The sequence below is a fragment of the Cervus canadensis genome, chromosome 5, assembly GCF_019320065.1.
Source record: "Cervus canadensis isolate Bull #8, Minnesota chromosome 5, ASM1932006v1, whole genome shotgun sequence".
NCBI classification, from domain to species: Eukaryota; Metazoa; Chordata; class Mammalia; order Artiodactyla; family Cervidae; genus Cervus; species Cervus canadensis.
The window spans coordinates 61,279,486-61,307,132 of NC_057390.1; the positions used below are offsets into that span (position 1 = coordinate 61,279,486).

Here is a 27,647-nt window from a genome sequence, read left to right on the forward strand (position 1 = left end):
GGATCCCTGGGCAAAAGAACTCCCGCCGCGGCTTGTCCCGCGTTTATTCCCGATTAATTTCAAGAGAGTCAGCTTTGGGGAGAGAGTCTGGAGGGGGAGGGAGAGAAAAGAATATGGAAAATAAAGCCGGCGGCCGGGGGCTTCTGCCCGCGCTTGTGCGCGTGTGCCCTGGGTGTGTGGGTGTTTGTGTCTGGGCGTGCGATTTAATGGAGCGCCTCTCTGCCTCTCCAGTGCGGCCAGAGCTCGCTTCGCGCACCCACCCCTGCCGAGGAGTCTACTTGCTGCAGCCCAATGCATTGTGTAAGACGCGACCTGTTATGGCCACCACTACTTCCGGGTTCTAGCATTCTGGTCGGAATCCACCTCTCCGCCTGTGCAACACACACTTTACACACGCACGGGGACTGCAAGCGGGCAGCATCGATCGTGGCTCCTTTAAGACAAACTCAGACAGACATTTTTTTTAACCCTCCTCCTCTAATCTCCCTCCAGTGCAGCAGTTGCAAAGACGGAGAGAGAGAGAGAGAGAGAAAGAGAGAGCGAGCGAGAGAAGAGAGAAACTGATTAGGAATTAGGACTGATTCAAGGGAAGCGAACGCTAGGGCTTTGTGCATTTGAATATTAACATTTGAGGTGTTCTGACCAGAAGAAGACAGAGCGGATGATCATTCATTCACCACGTTGACAACCTCGCCTGTGATTGACAGCCGGAGTGGCAGAAAGCCATGAGATTTGGTAGTTGGGTCTGAGGGGCGCTCTTTTTTTTTTTTAAACTGATTTTTTGGGGAGAGAAGATCTGCTTTTTTTTTTTTTTCCTTGCCCCTGCTGCTGTCTTGGAAACGGAGCGCTTTTATGCTCAGTGACTCGGGCGCTTTGCTTCAGGTCCCGTAGACCGAAGATCTGGGACCAGTAGCTCACGTTGCTGGAGACGTTAAGGGATTTTTCGTCGTGCTTTTTCTTTTTTTTTTTTTTCCGGGGGAGTTTACGTATTTGTTTCTTTTCACACTGGCCTTAAAGAGGATATATTAGAAGTTGAAGTAGGAAGGGAGCCAGGGAGGCCGATGGCGCAAAGGGTACGTATTAAAAAACAATTGTGGAACTCAAATGTGAGATTAAATTGAAACGTGGCTGAAAGACACTGTTAAAAAGTTTCCTTTTTTCTCTGTCTTTTTTTGAATGAGGCTCCTAAAGCCGTGGCCTAAAGCAAGAGGATTTATTCAATGCATTTGTAGACTTATGCATGTTACATGTAATTGTTAATTCAAGTAATCAAGTTTCCTATAGGTTCCTAACCAGCAGCTATATAAATAAAAATACAAGCTCGGGCAATCATCTGTTTAAAAAACAAAAAGCGCTGGATACTTGATGTTATATAGCCTGAACATTCAAGGAGCAGAAATTTAAAGCTATTTTTAAACAAAAATAAGCAGTGAGAAACTTCTGATATGTTATTGATTATGCTCATCTTTAATATCACTGGAAGGGTTTAGCATTTTTAAGCAAATAACTTTGTCATAGTACAACAGTTTTTTTGGGGGGGTCGGAAAGCATTCATCTTTTAAAAGTAATTTTAATGTACATGACTTTTTATACAAGGTAATATTTTGTAAGTTTTTCTTAGAAAAGCCCTACACTAATTGGATCCTAAGCACACAACTATTCACTTTAAAAATGCAATACTAATTTCCCCAATATTCCTATTTGAATGGAAATGTAGTGAGAGTAAAGTGAGACAATGACAACCCAACAGAGGTAGTTTCTTTAAAGAAAGGGGATCTACAAAAAGCCTTCCTTGCATAAATTGTGCCCTGGCCCTCAAAGCTCTGTTTGCAAAAGAAAGTTACTAGGCTGACACATTTTTTCTTTACTCCTTTGGTTCAGGCAAATGTCAGCGTTCTCCCAAACTCTTTTCACACCTCTGGCTTTAAGGAGATGAAAGTGGCAATTCCTCTTTGAAAATCATTTCACTCTCAGTGCCTCCAAATCTTGGGAAAAGAACTTGCCTGAAATGAAGCAATGAGAAAAACCTCAATAGCTAAATTTTGCACACAAAAATAATGACAATATGAAAGTAGTTTTTCTAGAGAACGAAGATGGGGGGTGGTGGTTTGAATGTGCATTTACTTTTAAATTTGCTTTAAACCTGATGACTAACAATTTACCTCATTGCCTTCTAGTTTAGGGGGAAAGTTCATAATAGTAGAAAAAATAGAATAACTGCTCCAACTATAGATTTTCTTTTAACTCGGGGGGAATATTGGCTAATTCTAAATTCAGCCCTAATGTCCAAGAGAAGTTACCCTTCTCTGAGTTTCACTTATAAAGGGGGCAGTTAGTTTTGTATGATTTTGCAAAGTTTGTCTTGGAGAGCAAAGGAAATGCAGTGTCTTGCAGGACTGCCTAACCCCACGCTGGCAGGGAAATAAAATGAGAAGCCTGTCTGCATTCACGTGCTTGGCTTAGCTGTTCTCATCGTAACTTTTTTTTTTTTTTTTTAATTCCCCCTGATGGGAAGGGGCTGTGAAACTAGGCAGGTTTGTTGCACTGTCCTGGCACGTTTTATTATTGTGATTTTGAATTTCCTCCTCTAGAGACATGCACGATTTACCTTTCGCCCTCCGGGAGAATGCCTCCCTTTCTTCCTTCTTTCTTCCTTCCTTCCTTCCTTGCCAAAGGATCCTGAATTTCTGACTAGTTGATAGGGACACAAGTTAGGGCAAGACCATTCCAACTAGCCGAGGTCTCACCAAGAATCCTAGAGTTTTTACTTAAAAAAAAAATTTTTTTTTTAATGAGAAATCTCAACTTCAGAGAGGCAAGGCCCCCGAATTCGGGGTTGAAGGATCCAGCTGGACTGACATATAAGCTTCGTGCCCTGCCGTCTCCCCTATGTGCCTGCCTGGCCTTCTGAACCTTGTTTCTCTCCTGTTTGTCATGCAGTACGACGATCTGCCCCATTACGGGGGCATGGATGGAGTAGGCATTCCCTCCACGATGTATGGGGACCCGCATGCAGCCAGGTCCATGCAGCCCGTCCACCACCTGAACCACGGGCCTCCTCTGCACTCGCATCAGTATCCGCACACAGCCCACACCAACGCCATGGCTCCCAGCATGGGTTCCTCGGTCAATGACGCTTTAAAGAGAGATAAAGATGCCATTTATGGGTAGGTACAACGGGCAGCAGGTTCAGTAGTTTCGAGGCGAGGCTTTCTTTCCCCATTTCCCTTTGCCCTCGATAGGAGGAAAGTCAGAACTCTCTGGATTTGGAGGTACATTATTTGGTGACTTTTCATTCTCTTTGCATGGAGATTTGGGGGAGGCGGCCAGCCCAGACGCCCCCCCGCCCGCCCCCGTCTCCGCTCAGGCTCCGCGCCGGTCCAGCGTCCAGCTCCGCCGAGGCCATGCCCGCGGAAGGGTCGCCGTGCGAAAGTTGCCAAAGGTCCCTTGTCCTCCCACCACCCCCCGCAGACTCCGGCTCCGTAGTTCAGCGGGTTGGAGTCCTCACTTGCTCGACTTCTCGGGGAGAGTGTTGGGGATTTCTAAACGTAGGCGCCTTTGTGTTGGAACGAAACTTTTAGTTTAAAGGAAAATCTTTTAAGCCACTGATTGTTCTGACTTGCTAAGTTTACTCAGCCACCGTATGCTGGCCTTGCCACCGCACAATAAAATCAAGGGAGGACAGTTGCAGGTCAGGCAAGGGGGAACAGGCTTTGCATTTATGGAGTTTGACCACTGCAGTCGAGGAGAGGAGCTCACTCTGAATTGTTACAGACCTTAAGAAACTTCTGGCCGTTTTAGGACTTTGTGTTTAAGGGCGAAACTTGCAGGATTTAGAAGTAGATGCGGGGTGCTCTCGGCCGGTGTAGGGCTCCGCTGCGGTTCACACCGTGTTCTCCCGGGCCCTGGGGTTAGACCGAAACCCTCTGAAAGTCACTTGTGCCTACTGTGTGCTGAGGTATTGGGGGACTGCTTTTTACTTTGCAGCCACTTTTATTTTTATTTATTTCCTCTTTTGAAAGACAAAAAAACCAGGTAACACTCACCCTCCCCGACTGAAAACCCTTTCTGCTTTATCTTCTGGTTCCGTGTGCAGTGGGCTTGTTTAAACCCCAGCGTCCTCTCTGCAGCGTTAGGTGCAAATGGGTTAGGCTCCCGGACAGAACATTTGGGGAAGCTTTGAAAAGGACCCCAAACTGTTAAATTCCCAGCCGGGCTGTGAGAGCTAATAAAAGACTTGAGACACCTCTTTGGGCATTAGAAGAGGCTTGTTTTGTTTTGTTTTGTTTTTAATGGGCTGAGATAAGCAACATCTAGGCCCCTCGCAATACTAGCTGCTTGGCCATTACGCAGGGACAAAATGAAAGGTCTGACCGCAGACACATTTGAAGGAACTTTCTTGGGGGGCGGGGTGGGGGGGCGGTGGGGACCATCGGTGAAGGGAGGGAAGTGTGCAGGGAGCCGAGGAGGAGCCCTCCGGCCCTCTGAGGGCCGTGGGGTCGGGATCGGTGGTCCAGCTCTCTGACAGTCGGTCGGTCCCACAGCCAGAGAGGTCCTTGCCCCAAGTTAGCTGAGCGCCTGCCTCCAAGATCCCCAGAGTCTGAGCTTCCCGGGGCGGCCTCGGAGGAACCCACTTGAAGGAGATTTCCCACCTCCTGCGCCCCGGCGCCTTTCTCCTCTTCCAGGTCCCGGGTGTGCATCGGAGGGCCGAGGGCTGGTCGGGATGGGAAACTTAATTCAAAATGGCTGCTGGAACCGCTTGGGTTTTATTCTTAGCAAATGTTACTAATTTCTCAGGCCAGATAGGCTGAACCGGTCCTCAGATACGGTCCATGGCTTAGGGCCTCCGACTTTGGGGGGCCCAAGGAGGAAGGGGAGGTGAGCAGTCACCTGGGGGGTAGGGGTGGGGGAAGGGGAACAAGTAGATGTCAAAATCAGGGAGAGGGAGGTCCCCGTCTTGAGCTCCTCCGGCTGTTTTTCTTGGGCTCCGTGTTTCACTGCCGCGGGACTAACCATTGTGTTGTTTGTGACTGTTGTATTTTCTTGCAGACACCCCCTCTTCCCTCTCTTAGCACTGATTTTTGAGAAATGTGAATTAGCTACTTGTACCCCCCGCGAGCCGGGGGTGGCGGGCGGGGACGTCTGCTCGTCAGAGTCATTCAATGAAGATATAGCCGTGTTCGCCAAACAGGTCAGCAAAATCAATGTTTCAAAAGTAAAAAGAAAAAAGAAAGAAAGAAAGAAAGAACCTCCCTCCACACCCCCCCGCCCCAAGCACATTTGCAAAAGTAACCAGCTAAACAGTCTGCCCTAAGCCAGGCCTGGTACACCTTCCCTGAGCTTTTCCTCCTAAATCAGTGTCTGTTTGCGGACGCCCGAAAATCATCCCACTTCTGACCCACTCCCGCTCCCTAACCCGACGCAGAAAGCTCTCTCTGTAAAATGCGACCCCAAACCCCCCGCGCAGGACCTTCCTTGGAGTTGGCGAGCTGGGCAGGGATCTCTTAGCAGCACACTGCTGGGAAAAGTAACCCTGTGCTCTGGGCTTGTTTTCGGATTATTTGACTCATATTGAAGGGTTTCTGCACGGGACGAACTCGGTGTCACCGAGTCTGTCCCGGAGGTTACATCCTGCCCCCGACAGTGTAATGAGGCAAGAAACTAGGAAGGCGACCAGATTTCAAATGTTTCTTTCTCCCCCCCCCCACCCCTTTCCCCTCCCTCTCCCCTCTCCTTCTCACTTGTATTTAGATTCGCGCAGAAAAACCTCTCTTTTCTTCTAATCCAGAACTGGATAACTTGGTAAGAGCGGACCCCTTACTCCCCTCCCCACATCTTCCCTCCCCCAGCCCCCCTTCTCCCCATCCTTTGCTCTGAGTGCCCTGAGGTTTCTAGACCCTTCCTCCCGTAGCTTGCAAGTGGGCTGCAAGGGTTTCCATCCACCGGCAAGTGGGCCGGGACGGGGTCCGGGGAAATAAATTCACCTCGAGAGGGGCCGGGTGAACCGGCGCGGGGAAACGCGAGCTTTTGTTTTTTATGACAGCCGGGCAGCGCGGCTCTAATCAGCCCGGGGATTTATCTCCGGGCCTGTCAGCGTGTGTGCTTAAACTTTGCGGACTTCCCAGCCCTCAAAGTCGCGTCACGAGGGCAAGCAACCAGGCCAGACCCCCCAAACCACCAGTTTATCGGAAAGGTGTGCAGAAGGCGGCAGAAAGTTTGCAGTGTGAAAAGCCACAGTTTGGAGACTATTGGGAATATTTTCCGTGCACGCCTTCCAAGGAAATACCTAGTGGAGGGGTGCGGCCCTTTGGGGTGGTGCAGGGGCAGTGGGGCTGAGAAAGAGGGGAGCTATGGGGAAGGAGAGTGTTTATGACCCCCACTTAGATGCTTGGTTGTTGTTTTAGCTGTTTTTTTCTCCTTAAGAAATATAAACCTCTAGATGGTACCCAGTCGCTGCTGTTAAGTTTTAGTGTTATTGCCATAAATCAAAATAACTCTATTTACTGGGGGGGAGGGGAGGGCTGGGGATGTTAGAGCTGTGACAGCCAATTTTCTGCAAGCTACGAATGGGGCGCTCATTCTTTTTGTATCTTTGCAGATGATTCAAGCCATACAAGTATTAAGGTTTCATCTGTTGGAATTAGAGAAGGTAATTTCTCTAGCTTTTTTTCTGCTTTTGCTTCCCCCTCATGCCCAAACACACAGAAGGGGAGGGTTCAGAATGGCTGAAGTTCAGGCTTCAGAGACATTTGCATAAACGTCTTTCTTTCTGGTAATTAGTGTCAAGGCCAATCTTTGCGTCCATTTCTCTTTGCAGTTTAATTACAATTTCAGACACTAAAACTGGGATTACAAACGCCCTAGCCTTGTATTCATTCTTAATACCTTGCTGGCTTTGTGTAAGTAGTTGCAGGGCTATGCATCCCCTTAGATGTTTAGAAAGCTATCCTGAATTTGCTTCACAGGTTGTACCTTCTCTTCTTCCTCCTAGTCTTCTTTGCTACCTCTGGTGGTGGTGGTGGGGGGGGGGGTTTGTTTAGTTTTAGTGAGTTTCTGGAAGACAGTCTGAGAGCAGCGGCAGGTCAGATACAGGGGGAGAGGCGGAGTGGGAGGAGGAGTGGGCGAGGAGTCTGGAGGAGGCGGTGGGGGAGGCACTTTAAAGGTTTTGCAGAGACAAAGCAGAGTTGATAGTTGTGTCAGTTTCTTCAGTCTGGGAATCCTGCACATATCCCACCTTCACACTCAAGAAAGGGTGTGGGATAACGTGATTTTGCTAGCTGTTCTATAAATCTCAGCAATAAAAACTTAATGCATTGTAATTCAAAGTAACATTAAATTGCAAGCACACTGGGGTTTCTTGTGAATTTTTGCATGTCAGTGATGCCTGGGTCCTGTAAGACACTGCTCCACCTATCCCTAAATATTTTGAAGCATTCTTTTCCCTTAAAAAATTAATCAGTTTGATACCTTTTTGTGGCTGTAGGGGTTCCCCCCCACACACATCATATCATGAGTCTTTTTTTTTTTTAAAGGAAGCATCCTAATATATGCTTCTTATAGATAGAAACCCTAATTACCAATGTTAAAGGGACTTGGATTGTCAGGCATATAACCTATACCAACACAGTACTGGTCCTTTATATACATACACAAATATGTATATTTAATTTTTTTCTTAGACATGTTGGAAAAGGATTTATGATAAAAATAACTGGACAAAATTAAATAGTTTACCTTAAATGTCACCCACGTAGGTCACCTCTTTAATGGCCACGGCCCCAGGAGCAGATGAATTTAACACGGGTGTTGAATATGTTGTAGCCTGTGAAGCATCTTGTCACTGTCAATTTTCTGGGATATCTCTATTTTGCAAGAAAAGAAAGTTATTCCTAATTCTGGATGCGTCTGGGGGTCTCTGGAGGACAATTGCCCTGTGTTTCCCCTATTTAGAAGTTTGGATCTCACAAGGGGGGTGGATTGCACTTGTCAATGTCATTTATGAACTCCTGATTATATTTCCATTTTTTTATTTCTGTCATAATGTAGGTACACGAATTATGTGACAATTTCTGCCACCGGTATATTAGCTGTTTGAAAGGGAAAATGCCTATCGATTTGGTGATAGACGATAGAGAAGGAGGATCAAAATCAGACAGTGAAGATATAACAAGATCAGCAAATCTAACCGACCAGGTATGCGCTTTTCAATTTCAACATCCCTGGGAAAAAAAAATCTGTATGCATATTGCTTGCTGGATCACTACCACCTCCTTTTATTATTTGCATATGATTAAGTCCCTTTTAGATACATTTCCATCGAAATGAAAATTTTTGAATAATGTGGCTATTATTGCTTCATTAAGGCTGGCTCTGGGATTCGACCTGGAGAGATGAGCTTGTAAAAGCTTTGCCTGCAAACTTGACCTGTTTCTTGTCGCTTTTAATTTTTGTCTTTATTTTATTTACCCTCTACAATAATGGGAGTGTTAACTGCCAGTGACCGCCTCTGGTGGTAGGGCTTTGTTCTGGAGCATTTTTTCCCCCTTCTCTCTCAAAGAAAAGAAAAGTGTAAGGACTGCTTATTTCTTATTTTATTAGGAATAAACCCAAGATAGGTGGTCTGAGAGAGACAGGGAGGGTTTGAAATCTAGCAAATGCTTGCTATTTTCTCCCTGTCTATACGGTTCATTAGCCTGTCTTGTCAGTTTTCCTCGGCCGAACGCTTCTAGACCTCACTGAACATTGCTTTGTGCAGTGCTTGCTGCAAGCTCGCCCATTTTATTGTACTTAATAGAAAAAATAAGACCAGGCCGAGGTTAGAAAAACAGATAAATATGGACGTTTCTCCTCCTCCTTTCTACTCATCCTCCAGCCGGTACGTGCTCTGGGCCCTCTGGGTTGGCAGCTTTTGGAAGCGTCTGCGTCAGGGGCTCCTCGCGACTCCCTCGGTGTGGCGGGTGGGGGGACTTCGCGCCGCCCTGCTCTCGCTGCCGGCCTCCGCTGGCTTCGCCCCCTCCTCTCGTCCTCCCTCCAGGCCCTTCTTCCGCTGCTGCGTTGCTAAGTGGGGACGACTTTTATTTGGAGTTGCTGGGGGTGGGGGCAGATTTCTCTCACCCCAACACCAATGTTTGTTCCTAGTCCCTCTCTCCCTCACTCCTGTCTCTGTCGGCCCAAAGGAGTTGAGAAAATGCACTGAAAGTGAAAACGTGAGGAGTGGATGAGATGAAACAGGGTTCAGGACAGCTTTCTGTTGCGAATTATGGCAGGGCGTCTAGAGATCTGGGTGGCGGGCCTCCTGCGCCTGTCCACCTATAAGTGAAGGCCCTGAGTTGTTTCTCTTTCTGACTTGGCACGTGAGTCCTGTCTTGTGAGAGAGAGCAGCCTGCCTTTGTTAAGCCAAAGGCCAGCCAGTCATACAGAGTTTTCTTTGCACGCTCTGCCATGATCACGGTTGGCCAGCGACTGTCTTGCAGAGTCCTTGCCGAAGTGCCCGACTCCTCGTCTAGGTGTCATCCTCAAGGTTGCTTCTCCCCATATCACTCCCTTCAGTCCCCAACTGGATTTCTCTGGGTGACCCCCTCGGCAGAGGCGGAATTCCTCCTTTTACCCCAAAGAAGTGGAGGGCAGGCAAAGCTGAGCTTTAAAAGCGTCAACGCGCCGGGTCCTTTCTAATTGGCGAGTTACAAACTTTCGGCAGTGTAGACGAGTGCCCGGAACAGGCAGCCTGCGCGATCCTGGCGCGGCCCCCGGTCCCCACCCCCGCCGGCCGCTCGGCCTCCCGCCTGGTTCAGGCTGCCAGCCCTGTCCCCGGAGCTGTTAAATGCAGATTCTGCTGAGGAACCCTCGGGTAGCTGCTGTTGAATAAAAATTGTAATCCAACAAGCCTAACTAGAAAATGGGATTCTAAAAGCTCCGGAGTGCTGGGTACATAAAGCTATTTGAGCAAATTACAAGAATCGCTTAGGGGCATGAATGAAATCAACACTTTAATTGCCTCCAAAATGAAGATTTATACCCCATTTTCCCCAACGAATCATTATTTTATTAAAATCAAAGATAAAGGACCAGAGTTAGGGGTGTTTTAGGGGTACAAAATTGGTAAAACAAAATTGAGTCCTCCCTCCACTCCTTAGGTAAACTTTTGTTGCTCAGTTATCTTTATGAGACATGCGGATTGGTGGGCAGTGGTCAGGGGTGAAAACTGGCACTTCATTCTCCTCCCCAACTATGAGATGAGCAGCGTACCTCCCTCCCGGCCGCTTACGAGTGGGGGCTTCGCAGCTCTGGCTAAGCTCGTGGCTCGGTGGGCCTGTGCGCGTGGGCGCGCTCGCGTGACCCTCTCGGGCTCACCGAGGTCTCAGTTGGGCGCAGGGCCGCAAACCCCAAGTAGGTGCTTTGGAATTGTCCGTTTCCCAGAAGCCAGGAGCGAGTGTGCCTGGGCTCCCTTTGGAGAGGGGCGCGCAGAGCGCGGGGCGCACGCGGGACTGTGCCTCAGTCGCTGGGTGGAGTCCCCTGTCCTGGGAGGTGGGGACGGAGGGAAGAGGCACTAGGGCCGCCTCATGGGCGCCAGTCCTCCTAACTGGAGCCGGCTCGCCGGCCCCCAGGGGCCGGGCCCGGAAAGGACTGCCTCGCCACCTGTCTGCGAATGCGGCCCAGCCAGTTTGAGCCCCAGTGGCGAGTGTGCTGCGGGCCTAGATGCTTCAGGTGTGGTGCGAACGCGGGGCGTCGTTTGCTCATTAGCCTCTCTGTCTCTAGGGTCTGTGGGCAGTAGGGTTTATTTTATTTTACTTTCCTCCTCGGAGGGCGCGAAGGCTGCCACTCGCGCGGGGACTTGAAATCCACGACTTGGATAGCAGCCGGTTTCCCGGAGGGCTCAATCGGAGGAAATCCACTTGGCCTTGAGGCGTCCTTAGTTTGGTGCTTTGTTTTTCTCATCAGATTAAGGTGCCCCTAGAAGCCGTAATCCCGCTCTCACCCCACCCTCAACGCCCTCCCCCGACTCCCACTCCCAGACCCCGACGTCCCAGGTCCGAGACTCACCTACCTCGGGCGCAGGCCTCCAGGGCGCCCTCTCCTGACGGCCTCGCTCGCCGCTCGGCACAGTCGCTCCCCACGCCCGGGGCCTGGGGGCAGCGAGGGGCACCCGGCCTTTCCGGCCTCGGCAGGGCGCGAGGGCCGGGCTGAGACCCCCGGAGCGGGCGCAGAGGGGGGCCACCGTGCGAGGCGTCGAGGCCAGGGTTGAGCCTGGTTGGCGCAGGAGAAGGACGGAGGGCGCGGGGAGGCGGAGCGCGAGTTTGGGGGACCCAGAGTGGAATTGGGGTCGCCAAGAGGGGTTAGGCGGGGAAGAATCTGGCTGCCAGACGCTGGACTTCAGGCCGCCCTCCAGGAAGAAGCTGTCGAATAAAGCCTTCCTTCCTAGGGCTGTTTGTTTCTCGCCACTCCTTGAATCTAAGCATTTTCCACTCCAAGGACAGTCGCGAGAGGGAGAGGAGAGAGAAGCAAGAGTCCCTGGGGCCCCCGAAGGCCACCAACAGAGGTAGCCAGGCCCCCTCGCAGCGAGCGGGTCTAGCTGAGTCTGTGCTCAGGCGCCAACCCGGGTTCTCCCACAAGCAGGGGGAGGCAAAGACAAGGTCCCTTTGGATTACAATTTTTATTCAACAGCAGCTCTCCGGGGGGTCCTCGGCTGAATCTGCATTTAACAGCTCCTGTTCGAGCGCTGGTGGGCTGCGCAGGGCGCCCTGTTGCATGTTAATCTAGATTTGTCTCTGACATCTGGGGAGAAGTAATGTGGCTCCCGGAGATGGAGCCAGAAAGCCACGCTCGCCAGGCAGGTTAAATGCCGAGCGCTGCTGAGCTCCCCGGGGAGGGGTGACCGCCGCCGGGGCTGCGCGGCCCAGGCCGGAGAGCAGCAGGCTTCCGGGCCCCTGGGATCAGGGGCAGCCCTGGGCCAGTGCGCCTTGGTTTCCCAGTGGGGCCGGGGAACCCAGGTGGCAAGTGTTTTATTTGAAGAGTCCAGAACGTTGTTTCTAAAGCATCGTTTGAGATGACCGTCTTAAAACTGAACTTGAACTTGACAGAAAACACCCCTTCCCTGCAAAGTGGGATGGGGACACCTCCAAGGGAGATTTAAGCTTTCTCTTTTGAGGAGGTGTTGCTTAGGGATGGGGAGGCCTAATAGTCTTCATTTATTGGATCCACTGCTTTAGGAAAAAAAAAAAAAAAAAGATGAGGCCAAGGGATATTTACTAATACTAGGAATGCAAGCAATTTTGTTTTCATCCATTGAGAAAAACTGGACACAAACATGGAGGGATAAGAAAATATCAATTAGTTTGTTTCTAAATGCTTAACACATGGACACAACTTACTTAAATTGTAAGTGCTTTTAGGGTCTCACTTAGTGTCTTAATCTTGGAACCTCTGAGTCCACAGGCCTTGAAGGCCATGGAGTCTTAGAATAATCTGACTTTACTTTTGATTATTGTTGTGAGTCATGTGGGATACTCTTAATTCCTCTTGAACTATGTCAGAGGGAAATTATGGCAAGATTCTCTTTAATGATTAAATAATAAGGTGTTGACTGCTTGTCACTACAGTCGCTAATTGGGATGTTCATTCTAGGCCCTTTGTTGCTTAGTATCCTTTGATTTCAAAGATAGTTGTTTACCAGGTGTGTTTTTATTGTTTTCTGATTGGCTCCTTGGGTGTATTTATGTGTGACTGTCAGAGTAGGGATGTATTGATTCTTATTAGGGGCATGCCAAAAACATTTGAGAGGAAAAAAAAAAGTGGTACAGAGTCAATGCAGATAGGTTGAGATCGATTACATTTTTAAATGTCTCTGAGTCTAAATGTTAATGCTGTGAAAGTTATTCTCCTTTCCTAGTTTCTCTCTCCCTTTCACAGTACAAGTCCCCAGTGCGAGCTCTATGGTTAGTAGAAAGCAATGATACTAATGCTACTTTGTACAAAGTAAAGCCCCATAACAGTAACTATTGTTCAGTGATTTAACTAGCTCTGTGGTAATAGGTCACTCAAATAGCAGTTCCTCTCCCACCAGAGTGACTCCATGGCTCATGATTTAGAAATATATAGAGTGGTTGTGATGACTCTTGGTATCGGTCCTAACTTAGAGATTTTTAGTAGAAAACATGAAATTTAACTAGCAGAAGAAAGAAGGAAGAAGAAAAGGTTTTAAAATAAGGGCCTTGCTTTCAAAAAAAAGTAACTGAAATATCATGCTATAATGGCCCAACTTTGAAAATAAACAAATTTTAAATCATTATGTTTTCAAACACTCGTATGTTTAAATGTTAAAATGTTTGTCATAGTCCAAAAGATTTAAAACACAGCTGTTGCCGGGTGACGGACGGAAAATTATGCAGTAAAACTCCGTACTCTTAAAAACAAAGACTATTTGTGGTCCCATAGTAGAAATATAGGTTTTTTTTAAGGCCAAGCAGATAGACTACAGTTTTACCAAGGGGCCTATGTTATAAAACTAGCTTACCTTCCCTCGCAGGTGGAGTTGGGGAAACTGAAGAATGCATAACAAGTTGTATTAAAACACATATAAATGAAAATGCCGTCAAATGAATTCAAGTGAAGTATTTTCACATTGGTAATGCTATGTTTGCCATTGCAATAGCAATATTTTCTCATGAAACATAAATATGTCAAACCAACATGAAATGCTTAAGTTTTAATAAATGATCATTTAATAATCAAACACAACCTGAGTATGTATACAGAAACTTTTAAAGAAAAGTCGGCGTACAGCCAAATTCCTATAGGGACTAGTAGGGGAATGATCAAAAAACAGACACAAAATAAGACTTCCTGTAAGAAGGTCTATAATTCAAAATTATTTGACTCCACTGTCATGGAAATAGTTGAAGGATAGTAAATTGATACCATTCTCAGTCATTTTTGTTACACAGTCTTAAATGTTTGCAACTGTAGCATTTTCCATGGCCTTTTTTGGATTATGATATCTGTCGTATTTGTATCAAAGTAGCACTTGAGTTTATGTTATAATCGAAACAGACATTTTTGCCATTTTTCCTGAGTGCAAAAAATTAATTTAATATTTTTAAATGACATCAAAACTATGGGAAAGTCTTCTTTTACAAATAAAGAAATAAAAATAGAATACATGTGACATAGTCGTTTCTGACAGTTGTGCAGATGTTAGGCCTAAAAGTTTTCAAAATCCTTAGTAAAACAATACTGCTTTAAGTCACGTAGGGCTTGGTGTCCTTACTAGGCAGGAAACCTCAGGATATGTACCTGTTAAAAGGTTAGGGTCTAAAACATAAAATACAGGTTCCCAATTTGAATTTAAATAATTATTCCAGGATTTGACTTTGGGGATCCAGTAAAGTTTTGGATATTTTACTATCTTTCACATTTGTGAATAAACCTTAACATGTATGAGATCAATTTTGAAAAATTCAAGCAGATGAGTATGTATGTGTATGTAGTGGAAAAGATAAAAAGTCTCCTTCACTGTATCCTGAATTTAATATGCCATGATTTCAGGATTATGGGAATTTGGGAAAGCTTATTGAAGTCTTAAACAGCTTCTCCAGAAAGTAGAGCTATACCTTTATCGGGAAACTGCTGGATTTCCCACACTTCTAAAGCTGACATTTTAATAAATGGTATGAAAGAAACTACATGAAATAAGCGAGAATACATTCATTTAAATATTTGTCACTAGAATCCAATTTCAATCAATTTAATGCATTCATGTGTGCAGAATTAAAGCAATTGGCAACACTTTGCTACACTCTCTCTGAACACTCTTTTTCCAAATAGCATTTCTTAATCTAGGAAATACGTTCTTGTTAAAGGGAAATACAAGAGTGCAAATATTTTTAAATGATCTTATATTTCTGGGCTTCTTGGTTCAGAAGTCCTAAAACCAAATAAAATGTATCATAAAGAGTTTATTCTTTACTGAAAAAAATGCTTATTTCTACATTTATTGAATTATACACCTGTTGTTTATTGGTATCATGAGTATATACAGTTAAATACAAATTATAACTAGAACTAAGTCATTAACTCTAAGACATGCAATAACCATGTTCTGGCTTTTTGATGCACCACTGTATATAGTATAAACCAATGCAGGATAAATAAGTTGTGAAAATAAATTTTATATTATTTACAATCCTCAAAAATACATTTTTACCCTTGATAGTCTTTATGACTCCATTTATAATTAAAAGGATTTATAAAGATGAGGTAAAGAACTTTGAATGAAGTGTTGTTTCTTTAAAAAAAATTTAAACGGTATTTTTCCATAGAAAGGAAATGCTGTTTCTGAGTTTTCTAAGTAATACTTATAAAATGACTGCAACTTTTTATGAGTTTAACAAGTTTAAGCAACATTTTATAGTCTTCTTTTTTTCCTTCATTTTGACACAATATCAAGTCTTAAATTTTACAATGGATTTAAACATACATGATTCCAACTCATTTAGAAAATAGTAGTAAGTAAATAATTAGCATTTTAAGTGATATTAGAAGTTATTCCCTGACAACATATGCTGGCTTAGAATTAATTGTTATGATGAATTCCCAATTCTCTAGATTTTTCCTTACACTTTACAACACAACATAATCACATGTTCATTATTCATTAGTTTTAAGTGTCTGGGTTGTTGATTGTTATTTAGCAAGACAGAACTATAGCTCTTTCTTTTTCTTATCATTTTCTCCCCACTGATTGGCAAGCCTCCTATGCCTGAGATTTGAACTTGAAATAGTTTGCTAGGCTTCCCTATTTGAGTATTTTGTGGGTTGTTACCCACACGTGGGTTTGTTTTCCTGAGAAGATGAAAAATGTTACTCACTTTAGAACAGGAGTGAATGTTCTAAAGTGAGTGACTAAAGTCATCAAATATTCCCAAACCCCTTTGTTTTACAATTAGGTGAAAAACTGAAAACTGTTATTCTTGTTTTCTTTCCCCAGGGCTGTGAATACTTGATATAAAGATTCATATCAGCCTCTTTGTGTTCTTCCTCTTAAGGCCTTAATGTTTGTTTTCAGTGACTGGATTCTTAACTGATAGTCCATATTTGGTCCCAGACCTCCATGATTTGCATTTTATTCTGCATTTGCATTCACATTATGTCCCATAGAAACTCTTTAAAGTCAAGTGTGTTTATGACTATTATGAAACTCTGGAAAATGAAGTTTGTAATGAAACCGACATAGTCGTCAAAAGGACAATGAAGAGAGCAATTTGATGTAAACCCAGAGTTTCCTTATCCCATCCCAACTTGTAAAAAGGCTTATCTCTCTTCTTTTGAAAATATTAGAAGTTGAATTAATAAGAATTTCTTTGACAATAACACTCCTCCTAATGGCTCCTTAACTATTTGTATGTGTTCTCAAATGTTAACTTAATTTGATAGACAAGCTGTAATTAACTGTGACCTATAGTGTTTTCTATAATTCAGAGACTATTCCTTAGTGATCTGAAAATTTAATTTCATACTAAATGGTGTACAATGTCTGAAGATCTAGAAGCCTACTTCCACTATTTACAAGAAGTCGAAATAGTTTATGTGTCTCCAGGGCTTCAAAAGGGAGATACTTCAGAGATGGAGACTAACAATTTTACTATGTAAAGCCCTAGCAGACTAACTACTGCACATGGGTTCTTTTTAAATTTTTGTTCCGTAGTAACCTTCCTTTTTATGCACTGCAGTTAAAATTACCTATACAATGAAAGGAATCTATGTGTTTCATGGGACAAAAACTCATACTTGACATTTTAAATCTAGTTATTTCATTGATTAAAAAAAAAAAAAAAAACCCAAAAAACAAACCAGTAGTGTACAGAGAGAATTAAGAATTGCAGAAAATAGGTAAAATGCTATTAGCTATGATGCAACAATCACAATAGAAACTTTAGCAATAAAACTAAATTGGACATTTTACATTTAGTTGGAGCCTTTATTTGAAAGTTCCCACCTGATCTGGGATTCTTTTAATGCCCCCTGCCTGCTCCCCACTTAAGAATATTTTAGTGTAAGAACTTCGTAGTAACTCACCATTGGACATTACTTTTATTTGAAATTGTTCATTCATAAGAGATTCTGTCTCATGAGTAACCACCCTGCCCTTCACTCTTGAACAGTTCGGATAAATGTATTATTTATTTACAGTCTATTGTATACATTATTTATGGGAAATATGCTATAACTCTACAGAGCATATGGAATTTATCTTTTTAAGATATGGCTGGCATCTCTGCCAAGATTGGCATAGCCCTGAGTAGATAAGATTACCCTCATTGTACAGATAAATATATCTTTTAGAGTCATTACGTGTTAGCATTGCATAATTCCAGGTGCAAATAAATGCATTTTCAACTTTCATTTTAATTGTCATCATTTCCTTGGCTCCAGCTTCTACCAAAGAGAATCTGGAATTTTAAAATTTGAATTGATCTGTGTTCTAAATTAATATGTTTGGGGAGGAAAATAAGGTACTGAGCAGCAGAATCATTTAACCATTTCATTTCTATTAGCTTGCTTCCTGTCCCTTACTTAATGGGTTAGAATTTTCTGAAGAATCATGTCCATGACATTTTTAACACTGGTTGTACATTTGGTGGCTTGGCCTATTGTTTCACCATATTCAGGCACTTTATAAACTGTGTTCAAAACAAAACCACCAAGGAAAATGTCAGGCTCATTGTGCCCTGCACTTCCTTGCACAAAATAATAGAGACATGTAGACTGTGTTTGTTCTGTGCTATTCAAGTATATTGTTGGTGTTCAAGTATTTTTTTATTCTAATAATTATTCAAAGCCAGTAACAATCTGCATTTGAGCGAGTATAAACATTTTTATTCTGGAATTTGGGATTTGCAGCAACTCAATTTTATTTTCCAAATTACCCTGCCATTTCAATTAGGTGCATTGTTCTTCACTCTACTGTTTCGACATTCTAGAGGTTTGCTTGCCACCTAAGAGAGAGAGTTGTTTGAGTGTTTAATATTTATTGAGTGCATGTAAAGAACATGCCAATAGAAAAAAAAAAGAAGAATAAAACATTAACAAATCAATTATGGGGCTTTTCTTCAATTGTAGTATACTTCTAATACTCCAAATACTCTATAACTGTTAAAATAATATGAATAGCCTCAAGAATAATAGCCCTGGGTATCGGGGAAGAATGGTATTCTGATTAACTGGATTTCCTTAAAAAGTGCACGGATGGTACAGCTCAGTCTCCTGCTTCTGGAATTCAGTTGCTTTCATTGATCTCTCTGTTAAACGCCTAGAACTACAGAAAACGTGGCCAAACTAGGAACCAGAAATGCAAATTAAATTTCAAGATGCTTTGAAAAACGCCGCTCTAATGATTTTACTGAGATGGATAATGAAGAAAAGGGAATCATTTATTCCCTACCTCCAAATTTCACACTGTGAGAGGGCTTGAAAATTCAAATATCCCTAAGGAATGATGATACTTGGAAAATAAGATTTGATTGAAAATATGAAAACTGGCAGGGCTTCTTAAAAAAAACAACAGGAAAATTAGAAAATACGCTGTTGCTAAATGTTAGTGGAAATCAGTGGCAATTGTCAATTTCTGTGATTCTTTTATCCAAAGCATAATGCTATAAGGTAGTAGAATAAAACAAGACTGCATTTTGGCTGAATTCTTATTTCCTTCTCGCATCGAAACTGTGATGTGAGAAAAAAAGTTTTCTGGTTTGAGAGTTTAGAAGTAGAAGAGAGAAGACTTGAGAGTGACGAAGGGTCCATGCATGCTCAGTCGCTCAGTCGAGTCCGACTCTTTGCAACTGCGTGAAACTGTAGTCCACCAGGCGCCTCTGTTTATGGGGTTTCCCAGGCAGGAATACTGGAATGGATTGTCATTCCCTTCTCCAGGGAGCCTTTCTGACCCAGGCATCAAACCCGTGTCTCCTGCATTGGCAGGTGGAATCTTTACCACTGAACCACCTGGGAAGCCACCCCAGTGATGAAGGGTGTTGATGGTAATTTTGAGTTACACAACCTTTCAGGTTGGCAGTGTCTCAATAGAGTATATACACAGTGCAAGCTGTCTGTGAGGGGGCAAGTCATTTCATCTCCAGGAGCCTCAGTTTTATCATCTGTAACATGGCGATAAAGAACCCACTATATTGAGCCTCTGTAAGAACTAAATAGCATTGCGTGTAAAACATTTATAACAGTAAACCCTAAACAGTGCTTTCCGTAATATTTTATCTCCTTACTCGTATTTGGCCCAACCTTCAACAACATGAATCTGATTTGAGAAGAGAAGATTGGGTAGCTGTTTATTTTATAGGCCATCATATAATCATAGAGTTTAAGCGAAATACTGTCTTAATTCCTATTAGGAGGGGTGGCTATTGTTCTGATTTCATCATAATGGGAAAGAGGACTGGCCACTCAGATATGTGACTGAGATAAGACAATGAATCACTACAGATTTGTTTTCAAGTTCAACTTCAAATAACAGTTATGTGCATATCTTGTACTTTATCCCCACATTTCTGAGTGCACATGCTTCCTGGCTGAGGTCCAGTTGCTTACAAGATCTCAGTATCTACTTCTACTCAGGATACAGTGTTTCTGGCCTTATCTGGATGTTCTTTTTGCTAGGGTGGTTGCCTACAAAATTTGCGGTTTGAAGTTGTTATATATAAGACACTTTTGAGTTTATTTTATCTTAATTTGTTTGTAGAATGAGGCGGACAGAATACTGACTTACAAATGTAAAATAAAACATTGGGAAGCAAGCAATCTTATGAAAGGGACTTTATAACACCAGGTATGCTGGCATATAATTTATGGATTCTTCTGCCACTCCTAAATAGCAATGATAGAAACTCTTCTAACTTTCAGCAGACAAATCTCAGCAGATAAATGAAGAGTAAGGTTTGGATTATTTAGTTACAAATATTTGGAAATATAGTGGTGGCAGTTGGATTAGAGGGTTTTTTAAAAACACAACTCTGAATTATAGTTCACAGGTACAATTTCAGGTGTAGAAGCATATAGAGTCAAGCATTAAAATAGGAGTTTATTTTTATTAGTAGTATGCCAGCCATAATACATAGCACAGGAAAAGGAAAAGTTACAAAACATAGATTATATACTTTTACTAAGATTCTTCTTTTACTACATACTTTTACTAAGGGCTTCCCTAGTGGCTCAGACGGTAAAGAATTTGCCTGCAATACGGCAGACCAGGTTCAATCCCTGGGTCAGGAAGATCCCACCCACTCCAGTATTCTTGCCTGGGGAATTTTAAGGACAGAAGAGCCTGGCGGGCTATAGCCCATGGAGTTGCAAAGTTATCATCTACAGATGATAACATGTTACAGTAGATATGACAGAGCTACCAACACACGCACACACTAAGGTTCTTAGTGTAATGAGGCTTTATATTCTCCTTTGTTCTCCACAACAAACTGCTAATAGAATTTGTTTGTTTTTCCATTTATTTTTATTAGTTGGAGGCTAATTACTTTACAATATTGTAGTGGTTTTTGCCATACATTGACATGAATCAGCCATGGATTTACATGTGTTCCCCATCCCGATCCCCCATCCCCACCCCTCCATCCCATCCCTCTGCGTCTTCCCAGTGCACCAGCCCTGAGCACTTGTCTCTTGTATCCAACCTGGGCTGGTGATCTGTTTCACCCTTGATAGTATACTTGTTTCAATGCTGTTCTCTCAGAACATCCCACCCTCGCCTTCTCCCACAGAGTCTAAAAGTCTGTTCTGTACATCTGTGTCTCTTTTTCTGTTTTGCATATAGAGTTATTATTACCATCTTTTTAAATTCCATATATATGCATTAGTATACTGTATTGGTCTTTATCTTTCTGGCTTACTTCACTCTGTATAATGGGCTCCAGTTTCATCCATCTCATTAGAACTGATTCAAATTAATTCTTTTTAATGGCTGAGTAATGTTCCATGGTGTATATGTACCACAGCTTCTTTATCCAGATGAGTAACCTGGCATCTGTTAAGCATCTGTTAATAGAATTTGAACATTCAGTGTACTTGAATCATTTCTAGGTTACTCATCTGCCTTCCAGTTTTGAGATTTGGGTAAAACTGTTTTCACCTCTTGGTAGCTGTTTCCCTTTGCTTGTAATTACCCTGTTTCCTTGTAAATGGTCTGAATGTCCCTACCCCAGGTAGAAATCTATACTGTCTTCTCAGACCATAATGGGGTCACTAGGGGATAGTGCTGGCATTGATTCAATGTTGAAAAATTGTGCAAAATGTATCAGTGCCATGTGGGTATCAGGAAAGCATTTGGGATATTTTGGGTGGTGTTTTATATTTGTAGTCATTTTCCTTTGTATTGTCAATGCATGTATCATTTCCTGGATGAATTAATTCAACTCTACAGATTAGTAATGAACTGAGCATATAAGAGTTGTGACCTGAAAGATATCAGACTGTGGGAAAGTAAGATTTTGAGGAGTATTCAGGAGTGACCCGTTGTGCTGAGCCTGTTTTCTAGGCTCATTTCTGCCTTGACTATTGGGAGAAGAAGACATGGGGATTTGCAGGAGAGTGGGCAAAATATTTAAGGGCTAGGAGACTTAAAAGATGTACCTGGCTGCCTAGCTGCTTTAGATTCTATGACAGTGTAATTAAAAACACTAAAATCAGTTCTTTCCACGTTCTTTTGCATTATTCCTCGTGCACGTGATGGGTGTATGGGGCTGTGTCTACAAAAACGTGCACTTGTGTGTCTCCTCACATCTGAACCTGAGGCTTCAGTGATTCCTGGAGCTCAGACAATCACCTGATACAAAACTTTTCATTTAAAGATGAAATTACTCCTTGGAGAATTTTCACCAAAGGCAAAAAAGCACAAAAATTCTTCTCCTCCTCTCTACACGCCTCATTACACAGAGATAGAGGATTCAATGTTTGAAAAATTATCATTTTTGTAGGTTTTATTTGTGGGACGTGAGAACTGGGAAATATAGAACTCAATTTAACAGATGCCATCTCTGCCTTCACAAACGCCCCACTCCTGCTATCACACAATCAGATGTGTGTGTGTGTGTAAATGCATATGCATATAGATGTATATATATTTAAAGCAATACATCAGAGTTACTATGTTGTAAAGATTTTAGAACTCTATTCGATGCTCAGTTAGACACACTTATTCTGTGTGTCAGGATACTGGCCAGCACCAGTGTCATGAGCACCATAACTAAGGGATAATTGGCTAGTTGTCAAGATGCGTTTTTAGATGAAAAGTTCACAATGGCAAGTACGGTGGGGCTGCCCTGTGAGAAGAGGAAGTGTGTTGTCTTGGGGTGAGCCACAGACGCTGAGATGGGCTGCTGAATCCCATTGTCTCACCACTAATTTACCATCTGCACTGAGTCACCAAAATTACCCTCAGGCCTCTATTAAGTGGGAGTAATAAGCACATTTTATCGCAGCATTAAAAGGGGGCCCAACAAGAACCCTGGCGGCCTGCAGACTTGGCCACTGGCAGGTTGTGGGTGTGGGGACAGGGAAGGAAATGAGAAAAAGGAGGAGAAGTGTGTGAGGGAGATAACCTTTAAAAAAAAAGCCCACCTCCCCCGGGGAGGTGCGTGGGAGCCACCACCAGGGACCGCCCCAGACTCCAACCAGCACGACAGTCACCTCCCAAACTTTATCACCTTTCCGCAGGACAGAGGGTGGACTTACAAAAGGTTCTGCCTCCGGACCATTCCCTGAGCTCATCTCAACGTGGCCCTGGTCCACAGCACGTGTTCAGGCTGTGGTCTTAATCTGTGAGCTTCTGGTGTTTAAAAACATCTGAAAGCTTGAAAGGGAAGGGGGCAGTTTTACTGTCTTAAAACAAAACATCCTGCTCCAACCTGTCATGGTTAAATGAATTTTGCTTAATGATTTCCAGGGATATTTTTGGAAATCCGTATAAAGAATTTTACATTTTCTTGGAATTAACTGAATTTGCAGCTGTGTGGTAAGTTTTGAGAGGCGCAGGCTTTCCCTTGGGCTCTAATAAACTGAAGGTGTGATCTGGTGGCCGAGTGTGTTAGAGACCTTATCTGGTTTGTTTTGCTTACTGAGCACATTTGCCAGTGGGACCCACCAAGATCTTCAAAGAGGGGGTCTCAGCATAGCAGACTTTAGATACTCATAAATAAAAAGTCTGAGATCCCCAGCTTCTCAGCTTCATGTCCATGCAGGTAACACATTTCCCTTTTCATGGGGTACCTGCACAGTTTGTCCTTATCACTCTGCATATGGGTCTGTCTGGTGCCTCTTCCTCATTTGGCACCATTGACTGAGAGACACATGAAGAATCATATCTGCTGAAGTTATGTGCCTTTAAAGATACTAAGAGACACTGTTTAGACAGAGGTGAGAAGTCTAGTGGTGTGTGTGCTTAGTCACTCAGTTGGGTCCAGCTCTTTGCGACCCCATGGGCTGTAGCCCACCAGACTCCTCTTTCCATGGGGATTGTCCAGGCAAAATTACTGGAGTGGGTTTCCATTTCCTTCTCCAGGGGAATCTTCCCAACCCAGGGATCAAACCCAGGCCTCCTGCATTGCGGGCAGATTCTTTACTTTCTGAGCCACCAGGGAAGTCTAGTGAAGGGGGCCTCATTAGATAATGGTTAGGCCAGCAGTGTGGGATGGTGGTGTTCGGTGAGCCCGTTGGCGCGGCCTCGTGGACTGGTGCAGGTGTGTGTGCACACATGTGTGTGTATGGATATGTACAGATGAGGGAGAGCAAGCGTGTGTATACACACATTGCTGCATCCCCCATGTGGACTGGGACTTCCCTGGTCTGGAGGGACTGAGTTGTTCAGTTTGGGAAGCAAGCCACCTCTTTCAGGTCACTAGAGATCACTTACTAAAGAGACCCTGGTGGTTTGAAAAAGTAAATGTACTTCGCCAAAGAGAAAGCAGCCTGTTGATAGGTGTGGACTGAATTTCAGATTTTGAATACTGTGATCATTTCATCAATTTCTACCTAGCTGCTAGCTGACCTCTTCAGAGACAAGATCACGAGGCTCTCATTTATCCCCTTTCCCCCCCCCCCCCCAGTGGGACTGGTAGTGTAGAGGTTTTGAAGAAAAAAAAACCTCACTGTTTTGGTCTGCAAAAAAAAAAAAAAAATGATTCTGGCATCATACTGATGTGATGAAAAACCAAGTGCAAAAAAAGTCAAAGTGCTTTGTAGACTGTAAAGTGATTTATAAATATTAGGTATCAAATGAAACTTGATGGGGTGGGGAGGAGCAAACCACCTGTAAAATCATGTTATTTGAAGGTGAAAATAAGATCAGTTTGCATTCCCTGAGCACACACCAGCTGGGAGATAGCCCAAGGCATACTGAGCTGAACATGAAGCCAGCTTGGGTTAACCGTTCTTTCCAGAAGGTCTATAAACTGAGTACACCTGTATGTAGATATTTTAGGATTGACTAGGTCAACCTATGTTGTTTCATTAGTGTTGTAACTTTATTATTGTCACATTAAAAGCTATTGTAGGTGCCACCTATTGGGTACTTGCTGCATGCCTGGAAATTGATGCTTGCTGTGTCTGCAGAGAAGTATTTTTTTAATCCTCATTTACGGATTAGGACATTAAGAGTGAGGGAGGTTGTGACTTGTCTTCAGACAGTGTAAGTGGTCTAGGATATGTCTGGCTGCAAGTTTACTTTCTTTTGCCTGTGTTATTTTGCAACTGAGTATTATATTTTTACAGTGGTTTGTGTTTGTGTGAATAGAAGGGAGGTGTTTTTAAATTGTGCACGTCTTTTTTTGATGCTTTATGATGTCTAATGCTGGAGATCACAGTATCAGGTGACAACAGAGATCCCCTATAAATCACTTAAGTGATTTGTTTATTCATTGAAAAACATATTTGTGTCTAATGTGGTACAGACATTCTTCTGGGATAGAGGGCATTAGAATGAAGATATAGCCCAGGACTTCAGAACATTTATGGTATAGAATTGTAGACAGACTCAACAGATCATCATGGAACTTTGCGAGAGTGAAATAATAGACATGTCTGTGAGGGGTTCTCAGTGAGGGGAGCCTCATTCATCCTGAGGGAAGTGTGTGTGTGTGTGTCAGGGAAGACTTTCTGGGGAAGGTAATATCTCAGTTGTGACTTAGTAAGTAGGAGGTGATCAGGGGCCAGGTACAGCAGAGCAGGGCATTCCAGGTAGTGGAGAAGGATGAGGATGGGCCCAGAAGGACAAGATGAACGTATCTGTCAGTAATCACATGCTAAAGGGACTTCCCTGGTGGTCCAGTGGCTAAGACTCCACACTCCCAGTGCAGGGGCCTGGGTTCAATCCCTGGTCAGGAAACTAGATCCCACATGCTGCAACTGGGGGAAAAAAAAAAGATCCCCCATGGTGCAACTAAGACCTGGTATAGCCAAGTAAATAAATAAAATAAATATTGAAAGAAAAAAATAAAGAAATCACAGGCTGGAGCACAAGGAACAAGGAAAAGAATGATCCCCAGGGGGTAGACTATGAAGGATTTGGTATATCAGGCTAAGGACCCCAAAATGTATTCTATAGGCAGTAGGGGACTGGTTATTCATTCAGTAAACATTTCCTGAGTGCCAGCCAGTATCAGGCACTGTGCTTGGTATGAAGGATGCAATAGGGAGCAAAATGGGCACTGGTTCCTATCATAAAATTGAACTTTTTTAAAACTAGGGAGTAATTTGACTTGAATTCTTTAATGCTGGGGAGGCCTTAACAAGAACAGTAATCACTAAGGTGAAAGATGAGAGAAATGGATGAGACTTGATGACTGATGTGAAGTTGGTGAGAGAGAACAAGAGAGAGAAGGGTGTCGTGCATGGTTCTCATGGGTGGTTTTACAGCATAGATCGATGGGGTTATATATACACCCACTAGGATCAAGAATACAGAAGACTGAGTCAGAGGTTTGGTGGGGAGATGAAGAGTTTAACTTTGGACTTGTTAAGTCCTTTGTATGGAGATCATTTCACAGGGAACTGGGCATACAAGTCTAAAGCCCAAAGAAGAAGAGATCCAGAGACACAAAGTTCATCGCGTAGGGATGACACCTCACATCACAGTCATGAAAGGAACTGTCTAAGGAAAACAAGCAATACAAGAACCTCCCTGAAGGATATCCAAAATTAAGGTATAAATGGAAAAAGGATTCATGAAGGGAAGAAGAAGGTAAAAAGCTTCCACCTTCTCTTGTTTGGGAGAAAGGATAGGCTGGAAAGTTGTAGTTTGTCTATTGGAGTGTCAGTGGAACAGTCACTGGTGAATGACTCGGTTTAGTTCTGAAGTGTTGGACTGTATGTTGTGTTCTCTTAGTACTGAGTCCTGAGTGTGTGCGATACGCTGTGCTGAGAACAGGAAAGAACAAGATGGAGAAGATTCTGACACAACCCGTGGCCTGGAGGAGCCTGTAGTTATGGAGGCTGTTGCTTTTATTTTACTACCAGATACCAGTACAATTGCCTTACCAATAAAAAATACCACTTGATGAAGTTTAGCTTATTATCACTTGAAAAACCTTCTTTCAAACATTCTTAAGAAATGGTAGAAGGAATAGGAATGTTCAAGCTGTTGTAGAGAGAAAAAATGGGGAGAATCAGAGACTTGCTTCACATATTGAAAACGGCTGTCTTCCGGGGGCCCCAGAACTAGACAAACCAGGCAGAGGAATTAATTAAACTGATTTCCATATTATGTGATATATTTATACATTGATGATGCCATCTGACAGAGGATGAGATGGTTGGATGACATCATCAACTCAATGGATATGAGTTTGAGCAAACTCCAGGAGATGGTGAAGGACAGGGAAACCTGGTGTGCTGCAGTCCATGGATTTGCAAAGAGTCAGACATGACTGAGTGACTGAACAAGAAGAACTTTCTGATGGAGGGAAGCCCCTAGCTAGCTGCCTCCGTTTATGACACATGAAATTATGTCTGGAGGACTATTGACCCTCAATGTCCGTTAGAATGTAGACTTTGTGATGTTCAATGTCTTTCCAGCCCTGGTTTTCTATCTAGCCCTGTGAACATTGGGATAAATTGTTCTCAAACTTTTAAAGAACCACATACTCCTTTGAGAATCTGGTGAAAAGTTATGGACACTATCCCCAGGAGGGAAAAATCCAAGTATGTACATAATACAATTATTGGTAATATAAGCCCCCCCGTCTTATGTAGGAGGTCCATGGACTTTAGGTTAGGACCCCTTTTCTTAATGGATTTCTAATAAATGAGAACATAGACGTTGCTTACTATGAAATTATGTACCTTGAAGAAAAAGGCTCTTTGGGACTTAATTTAGAATGATGACTAAGATTTGCTATACATCTAATGCAATGCATCATTGATTTTATTCTGTCAGCCTTACTTTACAAGTGGCCCTAAGCAACTCACAGCTTCACAGATATATGGACATAATCAAATGCACATATTTTATTTTAAAAATAATAATGATGTTGTTTGGTGTAACTGCATATAGTCACGGAAATATGTTATTGTAACTGAGCTTCTCTGGTAGGTGGATTTGGGGTAAGTTCTTTCTGATTAGATCCGTCTTGCATATTTGTACTGGA

At 43.3% G+C, this 27,647-nt stretch overlaps 1 protein-coding gene across 4 annotated transcripts in view; it reads left to right on the forward strand.

The window, feature by feature from the left end:
- Positions 1–365: 365 nt before the first annotated feature.
- MEIS1 (Meis homeobox 1) overlaps positions 366–27,647 on the forward strand; it is a 142,766-nt gene continuing 115,484 nt past the window's right edge. For all 4 annotated transcript variants that reach the window (XM_043468909.1, XM_043468910.1, XM_043468911.1 and 1 more), the window contains exons 1-6: positions 366–1,073; positions 2,941–3,167; positions 5,050–5,191; positions 5,752–5,802; positions 6,599–6,649; positions 8,047–8,193. In XM_043468909.1, coding sequence (XP_043324844.1) covers positions 1,062–1,073; positions 2,941–3,167; positions 5,050–5,191; positions 5,752–5,802; positions 6,599–6,649; positions 8,047–8,193 — 630 coding nt within the window. In that variant the 5' untranslated portion in view covers positions 366–1,061. The remainder of the gene's footprint in view (positions 1,074–2,940; positions 3,168–5,049; positions 5,192–5,751; positions 5,803–6,598; positions 6,650–8,046; positions 8,194–27,647) is intronic.